This window comes from Vigna umbellata, chromosome 8 (genome assembly GCF_029865625.1).
Source record: "Vigna umbellata cultivar VRB3 chromosome 8, Vumbellata_1.0, whole genome shotgun sequence".
Taxonomy (NCBI): domain Eukaryota; kingdom Viridiplantae; phylum Streptophyta; class Magnoliopsida; order Fabales; family Fabaceae; genus Vigna; species Vigna umbellata.
In genome coordinates, this window is record NC_142172.1 from 6,494,155 (window position 1) to 6,506,029 (window position 11,875).

The window sequence follows — 11,875 nt, forward strand, 5'->3', positions numbered from 1 at the left end:
GCCACACTTGTGATGTTAGTAAGATTGTGGATGATGTATATTTCTTGAATTGGTTAGCTCACCCTACTGTTTGTGTTGTGTGTGCATGTGAATGCATGATCGTATAATGTGTGATATTATACGGGAGCAGAAACTATATCAGATGAATTAGCAGATGGTTCTGGACTGCTTAGAAGATGAGAGATCTGTGGGGAAAAGGAGACATGGGGAATTTCTAAAATAAATCTGTGTTTGAATTTCCGAACTGTGAGAAATTTTAAATTTCAGAAGTTTATGAACTGTGTGGAATTTTATTTTCAGAAGACTTGTGCTGTAATAAAGAACTTAATATTTTATGGGTGTTGAAATTTGTTAAAAAATTACATATGTATTTTGTGGAAAATAAATTGTAACGCCTAAATCGGGGTGTTACACTGTTTGGTATCAGAGCCATGGTTTTCAAAAATCTTTTGGGGCTTTTGGGAAGTGAGCTCGTTAACTTCTGTTGTGACTCTGTGATTTGTTGTGATTATTTTGTAGCTCTTTTGGAGAGCGTTGGTTTGAAAGGTAGAGATATGCATTGTTTTGACTTGTGTTTAAATTAATTTCTTTTGACGTATATGGTAGAACATGGCACGTCGATCTAACAATGTTGGTCAAACACCCCAATTGATGATTTTAATCGGGCTGTTGATCGGATGATCAACGCAATGGAGAGGCAGCATACCACTCAGGAACCGAGGACTTATTCGAGGCTGAATGACTTTTTGAGGCACGACCCAACAAGGTTCAATGGAAGAGCTACGCCAGATAAAGCAGATGCTTGGATCAAGGACATTGAGAAGATCTTTCATGTGATCAAGTGCACAGATGAGGAAAAACTAGATTACGCAACCTTCATACTGAAAGAGGAAGCAGAGTACTGGTGGGATGGTATGAAGCGACTGATGGAATCTGATGAAGAGGCTATTACTTGGAACAGTTTCAAGGACAAGTTTTTGGAAAAGTACTTCCCGACTAGTGCCAAGATCGAAAGGGAGCAAGAGTTCTTGGCCTTGCGTCAAAGTGGGATGTCAGTGCAAGAGTACATCGACAGGTTTGAGTATCTTATCCGTTTTTATAGTCAGCACATGACGGAAGGGTGGAAGTGTCAAAGATTTGAGCAGGGTCTGAGGTATGACCTGAGGAGAATGATTGTACCTCTTGAAATCAAGAAGTTTCCAGCCTTAGTTGAGAAGACAAAAAAGGTGGAGTTACTGGAAATGAACCGAAACCGAGTTGACAAGACTCAGAAGGACAAGTTTATTAGAGGAAAGCCATGGAAGAAGCCATATCAGCGACCCCAACCGCTTATGCGAACAGCCGTGAAATGTTTTGAATGCGGTGGTGCGCACTACAAGAAGGATTGTCCTAAGCTCTCTGGAGTGAAGGTTGAAGAGAAGAGGTGCTTTGTGTGTAACAAGCCAGGACATTTCGCTCATGTTTGTCCTGAGAAGAAGATAGCATATGCACCACAACAACCAAGTTCTTCAGGCGTGAAGCCCAAGATAGCTGGAAGAGTTTTCGCTTTGACCGGTGAAGAGGCTGCAAAGCCAGGTAATCTCATCCTTGACACATGCCTTTTGTTTGGTAAATGTGTGCATGTATTGTTTGATTCCGGAGCTACGCACTCCTTTGTTTCTTCTACTTGTTTGAAAGACTTCAGTATACCGGTGAGTAATCTAAGGTATGAATTGGTGGTTTCGACACCAACATCGGGTCAGATCTCAACCAGTTCAATCTGTGTTGGATGCCCGATTGTAGTCTTCGGACGCAAGTTCAAAGTGAACTTGATTTCCTTACCTCTCGAAGGCTTAGATGTAATTCTGGGAATGGATTGGTTGACCGCCAATCACGTTCTTCTTGACTGTGGACAACAACGATTGGTTTTTCCAGACTCGGATGGTTTAGAACTGATCTCAACCAAAGAAGTTCTAAAGGATGTTAGTGATGGGGCCATGTGTTTTGTACTGGTAGCTCAAGAGAAGAAGAGTTTTGAGGTTCAGACGATGGGTATCCCAGTAGTGGAAGAGTTCGAGGATGTCTTTCCAGATGAAGTACCAGGGTTGCCACCAAGCAGGGAAGTGGAGTTCTCTATAGACTTGGTACCAGGAGCTGGACCAGTGTCTATGGCTCCGTATAGGATGGCTCCGACAGAGCTAGCAGAGCTGAAGAGACAAATTGAGGAACTACTGAAGAAGGAGGTTTATCAGGCCGAGTGTGTCACCATGGGGAGCTCCAGTCTTGTTAGTAAAGAAGAAAGATGGTAGTTCAAGGTTGTGCATCGACTACCGGCAGCTGAATAAGTTGACGATTAAGAACAAGTACCCACTACCAAGAATTGATGACTTGTTGGATCAGTTGCGAGGAGCTGGTGTGTTTTCAAAAATTGACCTGAGGTCTGGTTACCATCAGATCTTGGTCAAATCAGAGGATAGTCAGAAGACGGCTTTCAGGTCACGTTACGGTCACTACGAGTATGTGGTGATGCCGTTTGGAGTGACCAATGCTCCTGCTATATTCATGGATTACATGAATCGAATATTTCGACCGTGGCTAGATAAATTTGTTGTTGTGTTCATAGACGACATTCTTATATATTCAAGGGATCGTGAAGAACATGCTGAACATTTGAGGATTGTGTTGGAGACTCTTAGGGAGCATCAATTGTTTGGGAAATTATCTAAATGTGAATTTTGGTTGGAGGAAATACAATTCCTTGGCCACGTGATTTCTGCCAAAGGAATTTCTGTAGATCCAACGAAGGTGGAGGCAGTGCTAAAGTGGGAACGTCCAAAGACGGTGTCAGAAGTAAGAAGTTTTGTGGGCCTAGCTGGTTACTACAGGAAGTTCGTCGAAGGTTTCTCCAAGATAGTGGGTCCTTTGACGCAGTTGACTCGTAAAGAACAACCTTTCTTATGGACCGACAAGTGTGAAACAAGTTTTGAAGAGATGAAGAAACGGTTGACAAGTGCTCCAGTATTAGCAGTCCCTGATACTTCTAAAGCTTTTGAAGTGTTTTGTGATGCTTCATACCATGGGCTCGGTTGTGTATTGATGCAGGAGAAGCGACCAGTAGCTTATGCATCGAGACAGTTGAAGGTGCATGAAAGGAACTATCCAACGCACGACATCGAATTAGCGGCTGTGGTTTTTGCTTTGAGGACTTGGAGGCACTATCTTTACGGATCACGTTTTCAAATCTTTAGTGATCACAAGAGTTTAAAGTATCTCTTCGATCAGAAGGAGTTGAACATGAGGCAGAGAAGGTGGATGGAGTACTTGAAGGATTTTGATTTTGAGTTACAGTACCATCCAGGGAAAGCAAATGTTGTAGCCGATGCTTTGAGTAGGAAGCGAATGCATGTGTCAGCTTTGATGGTGAAGGAGTTTGAATTAATAGAAAAGTTCAGAGATATGAACTTGGGATTACAGCTGAGCCAAGATCACCTTTGGTGTTGTCATTTAAAGATCACAAATGATTTCTTGGAAGAGATCAAATTGGGACAAAAGGAAGACACAAGTCTACAAGATACAGTGGAGTTGTTGGGAACGGATCAAGCTAAAGACTTCAGTTTGGGATTAGATGGTATTATTCGTTTTAAGAATAGAGTCTGCATTCCAGCAAAGGATGAGTTGAAGAAGATGATTCTAGAAGAAGGACACAAGAGTCGTCTTAGCATACATCCTGGTATGACTAAGATGTACAAAGACTTGAAAGAATCTTTCTGGTGGAGTGGGATGAAAAAGGATGTGGCAAAGTTTGTATCTTCTTGTTTGGTATGTCAGAAGGCTAAGATAGAACATCAAAGGCCAGGTGGAATGTTACAACAGTTGGATATTCCCCAATGGAAATGGGACAGCATCTCGATGGACTTTGTAACTCACTTACCAAGATCATTGAAGGGTCATGATTCCATTTGGGTGATAGTTGATCGATTGACGAAAAGTGCTCACTTTTTGCCAATCAACCTGAGAATGTCAATGCAGAAGTTGGCAGAGTTGTATATTCAGGAAATAGTGAGATTGCATGGTGTACCAAATAGCATTGTTTCAGATCGGGATCCAAGGTTTACGTCAAGGTTCTGGCAGCAATTGCAAGAGGCTTTGGGTTCAAAGTTAAGAATGAGTTCAGCATATCATCCTCAAACAGATGGACAAACTGAAAGGACTATTCAGTCATTGGAAGATCTGCTGAGAACGTGTGTATTGGATCATTTGGGAGGTTGGAGTGAGGTTTTGCCTTTGGTGGAATTCACATACAACAACAGCTTTCATGCGAGCATTGGAATGGCACCGTATGAAGCATTGTATGGGAGAAGGTGCAGGACACCTTTGTGCTGGTTTCAGGATGGAGAAACAATTTCAGTAGGTCCCGAGTTATTGCAGCAAACAACAGAAAAAGTCAAGTTGATACAAGACCGGATGCGTGCAACACAAAGTCGACAAAAATCTTATGCAGACAAGAGAAGAAGACCTCTTGAGTTCAACGAAGGAGATCATGTGTTTCTACGTGTGACACCATTACCGGCATAGGTAGGGCTATTAAATCAAGGAAGTTGTCACCAAAGTTTCTTGGTCCTTACGATATTCTTAGGAGGATTGGACCAGTAGCATATGAGGTAGCGTTACCACCACAGTTGGCGAACTTGCATAATGTGTTCCACGTGTCGCAGCTGAGGAAGTATGTCTCTGATCCGACTCATGTTTTGGAAACAGATGACATTCAAGTGCGTGAAGATCTTACTATCGAAGTGATGCCAGTAAGGGTGTTAGAAGTTCAAACAAAGAAGTTACGAGGAAAGGAAATTCATACAGTGAAGGTGCTTTGGAACGAGGAAACCCAAGAGATGACATGGGAGCTAGAGGATTATATGATAAAAGAATACCCTCATTTGTTTGAGTAACATCTTAATTTTCGAGGACGAAAATTTTTTTAAGGGGGGTAGAATGTAAGACCCTAGAACCTCAAGAATTTACCAAGTTGTAAAAAGTTCAAGTTATAATGTAAAATGGAATGCTGTCAGGTTTGACATGGTTTACTATTTTAATTATAACTTTTTGTAGAAAATATCAATTGAGTTGATTCTTGTTTTATTGGAAACTAGACTCAAATATCTTTAATTGGACATATAAATATAAATTTTTGGACTACCGGGCTAGCTGCAGTAAAATTATTAAAACTCGGAAACGTTAATCACGCTCAGGTATGTTCAGTTTTGACCTATGATGACTGTTTTGCTTATTACTTTCTCTACCGAACTCCAATTGAGTTGATTCTTGTTTCATTGGAAACTAGACTCAAAGAGCTTCAATTTGACTACTCATACGCATATTTTGGACTTCGGGAAGGTGTCTAACTGAGCTGGGGAAAACGTGACAGTGTTGCTGTCCAGGGCTAGCGTCCAACCTTAATTTTAGGTACATTTTTACAAGTTGCGATTTTTTTGGAGTGGGTAGGTTGTGTTCTGAACTAGGAGAACATTTTGGAACCTTTGGAGACTTTCCTACCATGTTTTAGGGCTGAAAAAAAATGGTTTAGGATGGTTCATTGGTTGTTTATTATTGCTACGTACCAAGTGCATGGTCCTTAGTTGTCTAAGGCATCTTCTTTTAATTCCAAATCAGATTTGGAGTTTTGGGGAAGAGTAGAGAGGTCCTTGGTGGAGGTGAACGAAAATCCTAAGTGTCCTAAGTGTGGAGACTGACTTGGTCTAGCAAGGAGGAGAGGAATTGCTTTCTTTGAAGAAGAGAGATTTAAGTTAAAAATTTCTTTGAAATTGAAAGTGAAAACAAGCAAAAGGTGGTGGTCTAGGTGTATCAAGAGTGAAGAATTTCTTGCAAGAAGAAGAGGTAGGGGAGCTAATCCTTTCTTGATTATGATCATGAATATGAGTATGAATGTGTTAAAATTTGGTAATGGTAGTTATCTATTGACTTGTGAAAAATTTGGGTTTCATGATTATAATTTCTTATTTTCGAGTTACTGTGGTGAAAATTTTCTATTAATTGTTTTCACCGTTGGATTTAGCTAAACTTTTAGTATGTGAATCCTAAGACCTATTACTAAACTTTGACCGTTCGGATTTGAAAATAGAAGTCTGTAATTGGAGAAATAAATCCTGCAAGTTTGAGTAAATTAGTTGCCCCTGTAGTTCTGTTACTGAGTTGTCTCGGTATAATATAGATTCTGACCTATTGGACCGTTAGATCAACCTCAAAATTTGATATATGATCCCTAAGACATATTAATACACTTTGACCGTTCGGATTTGTAATTAGTAGTCTGAACTTGGAGATATATATCCTGCATGTTTGAGTGAATTAATTACCCTTGCAGTTCTATTACTGAGTTCCCTTTGTAAAGTATAGATTCTGACTTATGGGACTGTTAGATCAACTTGAAAATTGGATATATGATTCTTAGAATACATTATTACAATTTGACCGATCAGATTTGGAATTGAAGGTCTCTGTTTAGAGAAAGAAATTTCGAAAGTTTGAAATATTTGAGGAACACTGCAATTCTGTTCTTAAGTTATAATGGTAAATATTTCATATATATTCCATTTACCGTTAGATTGAGCCCAAACTTTAGTATGTAGTTCATAAGACATATTAGGTGATTTTGACCGTTCAGATTTGGAATTAGATGTCTGTGCTTAGAGGAATTCATTCCGCATTTTGAGTTTAACCGAGAATCACTTAAATTTCTGTCTCTGAGTTACCTCGGTAAAATCTCCATATCTACTTAGATAACCGTTAGATTAATCTGAAAGTTTAGTATGTTGTTCCTAAGAGATAGTGGCATACTTCGACCGTTCGGATTTTAGATCGGTGTTACAGATTTAGAGATATTAAGTTTGTATCTTCTCAGGGATCTCAATACTGCTTAATTTATGATTTTGGATCCGTTATACAAAATTGATGATTTCCGTCTCATTAACCGTTGGATTGGACTGAAAAGCTTACCATATGATCTAAACATGTTGTTGATTAGTTTGATTCGTTCAGATCGTCGATAAATAATATGTTGAAAAAGGTAATTTGGTTAATTTGTGCTACTTTGGTAAGTAGGCAGAATCGAAACTGAGATATGTTGATTGGTTATTATGTGCTTGTTGAACATGATTGGTTTGGGATTAGTGGTTGAGATGGCATGTGATTGGTTATGAATGATATGTTAGGAAAATGTAATTTGGTTAATTTGAGCTACTTTGGTAAGTAGATAGTATTGTCTTGCTGCGCTACTTTGGTAAGTAGGCAGAAGAACTTGGTTTGCACTACTTTGGTAAGTAGGCGAGAAGATGTTGGGTCTGCGTTACTTTGGTAAGTAAGCAGGGTGATTTGCGTTACTTTGATAAGTAGGCAGGATGAGATGATGAATGAAGAGATAAAGAGAATGATATAAATCGGGCTACTTTGATGAGTAGGCAGATTAACTATACTGTGCTACTTTGGTAAGTAGACAGTATTATCTTGCTGCGCTACTTTGGTAAGTAGGCAGAAGAACTTGGTTTGTGCTACTTTGGTAAGTAGATAATAAAAAATCACCTTGTTAGATTACTTTGGTAAGTAATCAGTATATCATGGTTATACTACTTTGGTAAGTAGACAGAAGGATTGTTGACTGTTGTGCTTTGGTAAGTAGGCAGATTAATAATATGTTGTATTGACTCTAGTGAATCGACTGATGATTTTGACTGGAGAAATATTATAAAGTATCAGTGTAATAGTTGGTTTTTGAGTATGTTTGAGATGCATGTATTTGACTGATTGCCATACTTGTGATGTTAGTAAGATTGTGGATGATGTATATTTCTTGAATTGGTTAGCTCACCCTACTGTTTGTGTTTGTGTTTGTGCATGTGAATGCGATGATCGTATAATGTGTGATATTATACGGGAGCAGAAACTATATCAGATGAATTAGCAGATGGTTCTGGACTCGCTTAGAAGATGAGAGATCTGTGGGGAAAAGGAGACATGGGGAATTTCTAAAATAAATCTGTGTTTGAATTTCCGAACTGTGAGAAATTTTAAATTTCAGAAGTTTATGAACTGTGTGGAATTTTATTTTCAGAAGACTTGTGCTGTAATAAAGAACTTAATATTTTATGGGTGTTGAAATTTGTTAAAGACGAATTACATATGTATTTTGTGGAAAATAAATTGTAACGCCTAAATTGGGGTGTTACAGAAGCTATTGTGAAGTTTTGATGATGATAAAAGCTGAAGAATTGAAGACTCTAAATGCATATTTGTTAAACGCATTTTGTAGAAACAAATGTATAGGATAAATTGTAATGATGTAAAAACTGTTAGAAGTTTTCGTATTTAGTGAGTCATTGCGCAAATAATCGATTATCAAGAAGAATAATCGATTATCACGAGCCAATTTAGAAGAGAGTTGCTCGCGTAAATAATCGATTATTACACAGAATAATCGATTATCACTGTTTCATTTAATACTGTCCAAGTCTCTGGAATAATCGTTTATTGCTCAGGATAATCGATTATCACATTTTGAAAACCCCATAACGGACACAAATAATCGATTATCACTTATGATAATCGATTATCAGTGGCAGTTGGGAGATGTGTTTTCAGTTTTTGTCCCTGCACGAAACTAGGCTTATAAATAGAGGTCTTCACAGCTCTTAAAAAAAACTTTTCAATTGAGAGTATTAGTGCTTTGTGCCTGAGGGAAGCTCTCTGTGAGTGAAAAGGATCTATGCCATTTTGAGAATACAGTTTGTCTGAGGAAGTTCTCAAAGTGATAGAGTGCTCTTGCCTGGTCTTGTGAATAGGAGAAGTTCGTGCTTTGTGTGTCAAAGGTCCGAGCGGTTCTCTTCAAGTTGGCAGAGCTGTTGCTTCCAGTTCGTGCGTCGAAGGAAGCTCTTCCGGTTCATTTGTCGAAGGAAGTTACTTGCTACACTCTTCTGGTTCGTTTGTCGAAGGAAGGTGTTTTCTTTTCTTTTCTGATTTCATTATCTTGTAATCTGTACAACTATATTTTTTAGTGAAAAAGGTTAATCACTATTTATAGTGATTAACGACTGGACGTAAAATCTTTTGATTCGAACCAGGATAAAAATTTTGTGTTGATTTTCTTGATCCCTAAACTCTTAGCACATCAACTGTTCGATAAAAGTTCGCTAAGAAAATCAATTTTTGAAACCGACTATTTTAACTTGTGTTGTGATCATTACACGCTTTCTGCTTACTTTATTCCGCTGTGCGACTCTATAACGGTATCGATTGTTCCGACAAGATTCACAGTCCAGTTCGCCGGATCACCTCTACAGTACCTTGTACTACAAGGAAACTCAACAAGAGCCTACAAATTCCCAATTGGTGATCAAGAACAGCTCTTAGAGCTAGAATTGGACAAAGAATGAACAAGAGAACACACAAAACACATGCAACTAGCAGAGATTGCATGCTCTAGGTTCAAGACAGCGAAGAAAAGAGAAGAACAACTTACCCGCTGGAATCGAGAAATTGATCGGTTAGTTACGAAGCCTTCAACGCTGTGAACGTCTGGGCACCTCCTGATCGTCAATCCGATAGCTCAGTGAGAAGGAATTCTAGAGAGAAGGCAAAGAACGAGTAGAGAACGGAGGTTGTAGAGAGATGAAGTGATTTAGATAATGAACTGAGCTTTAGTAAGTTATTTCTATATTATACGATTATTTTAAAATTAAAAAGCTCGTCTCATTATTTTAATCTACTTATCTACTCTATAACTCTATTTTTCAAGTTCTTACAAAATTCATCTAAAACAAATTTAAATAATTTGATATAACTACGTAAACCTTATTATCTGTTATGAATAAAAATATGTAACAACCAAGTTAATTTTTATTGGGTCTAAAATAAAAATATATGTATTTTATAATATCTTTTTTATTTTTTGAAAAAAAAAGGCGCATCTTATATAGACAAATAGGACATTATTATCTTTCTTAACTTTTTGATTAAAAATATCCATTTTTTTAGAGATTATGTTTTTTGTTTATGGATTTTACTTAGTTTTTCAAAATAAAATATGGTAGCATCTTCAAATATTTTTTTCAAATATTATTTTTTTATATATCGTCTTATTATGCTACTAGTTATGACAGATGATGATTCCAGTAGAGATCACTAGAGAGTTAAACATACTTGATTGAATATGTAAATTTGATGTGGTTCTTTCAATTTTTTTTTCTTTTTTTATATGTATATTCTTATCTATTTTTATTTTTGAAATAATTGAATTGTTGAATATTAAACTAAGGTAAAAGACATTATTATATATGTCCAGAATTTTCAGATTGTTTTACAAGTGGAGGTTTTGAGTATGCATAATTCTCCTTTCACGCACATTTTGTGCATAATATAAGTGGAACCTTATGTTTGTGCATAATAGAAGTAGTGTCACAATGGATGTAGTTTCCAAGTAGTCATTATGAGAACCTCAATCATTGCTTATTTACTTCATTAACACTTTTGCATCTTGTTGACTCCTAACTGTTGTGGAAAATGTTGAAAAGTGAGTCATAACTCTAATGACCTTGATTCTTAAGTATTAGCAAATCATCCTTGTGAACGTATGTACTTTGCCTTTGCCCTTAAGTGACAAACCTTCGTTAAGGCACAAAAGAGAGATTGTTTGCATTCTTTATCCCTCACATTACTCTTCTACATATCAATAAATGTGTCACATTCTTTATCAACACATCATATGGGTCTACATGCATTGCATTTTGTTGTGTTAGTTAGTTGCATAACATGCATAGTGTTTTTTATTTATAAATGCATCACATTTGCATCAATATATCATGTGAATAAGTGTCCTTTTGAGCACAAACATGCATCACATTCACATTTTGTCTTTATTCATGGTGTCATGTACACAATGTTAAATGCATCCTTACAAAATCTTGCATAATCCAACATCTATTCTCATGTTGTCTTGCATACCACATATCATTTATTCATATGTTGTTGTCACATTCATGTAGATAATTTCCAAATTCATAATATCTTGCATTTTCATGTCACTTTGCATATAACTTAACATCTTCATTGCAAACATTTGTTTCATTCTATATTAATTTAAGTTCATGCCAATAAAACAAAAACATGGTGACACCTGATAGGGCTTGCTAATTAAAAGATCATTGAGATTTTGGGAGAAGCTCAAGATGCGATAAAGGTCAATATTTAACCGTTGAAAGAGAAAATGGGTCATATCATGAGACATTAAAGGCATTAAAAAACATTGGAGAGACTTCTTCTACGCCCACTAGCAAAGGGCTTAGAAGATCCAAAACTTCCTTTCATATGGGCTCCCTCTATATTACACTTCACCTTTCAAAGACTACCTAGAACAAATGTATACTTATGGGATTGCAAACATCATGACTATAACTCTTAATAGGGATGAGAATGGGCTTGGGACAACCACTTTCACATACTCAAAGGGAATCATCCAGCCAAATATTGGGCATGTAATAATGAGAAAGGAACTCGAGATTGAACCTCCACCCCCATGCGACAATTGTTAGAAATGATGAGCTTTGTTTCTCAACACCAAGAGGGGGGGGGGGAATTCCTGTTTTATAAAAATACCCGCTTTTCAAATCCTTTTCACAAATAGGATGAATCTTTAAACCTTTCTTGAACAACAAGCAATGTGTATGCAATATAACAATATGTGTATTCGAATTATGACAATAAGTAATCGATTAATGCAGAGAGATAGGGAGAAGGAAAATCAAAGTCTGAGTTTTATATTGGTTCGGCCTCAATGCCTACATCCAATGTCCTTTTAATCAACCTGAGATTGAAAGCCAATTTGCACTATAGA

At 37.3% G+C, this 11,875-nt stretch overlaps 1 protein-coding gene across 1 annotated transcript; it reads left to right on the plus strand.

The window, feature by feature from the left end:
* The first annotated feature begins 653 nt into the window (after positions 1 to 653).
* Positions 654 to 8,148, plus strand: LOC148193926 (uncharacterized). The gene is made up of 2 exons (XM_088095678.1): positions 654 to 1,575; positions 7,931 to 8,148. Exons 1-2 carry the CDS (start codon positions 678 to 680, stop codon positions 7,972 to 7,974), a joined length of 942 nt encoding a protein of 313 aa, XP_087951804.1. The 5' UTR covers positions 654 to 677; the 3' UTR covers positions 7,975 to 8,148.
* The last annotated feature ends 3,727 nt before the right edge of the window (positions 8,149 to 11,875 follow it).

Excerpts from the sequence above, each read along its gene's own strand:
- LOC148193926 (XM_088095678.1), top strand. The coding sequence starts at position 678 with ATGATCAACGCAATGGAGAGGCAGCATACCACTCAGGAACCGAGGACT. Across the intron at positions 1,576-7,930 it reads TGAAGAGGCTGCAAAGCCAG|AAACTATATCAGATGAATTA; the intron begins GTAATCTCATCC and ends ATACGGGAGCAG.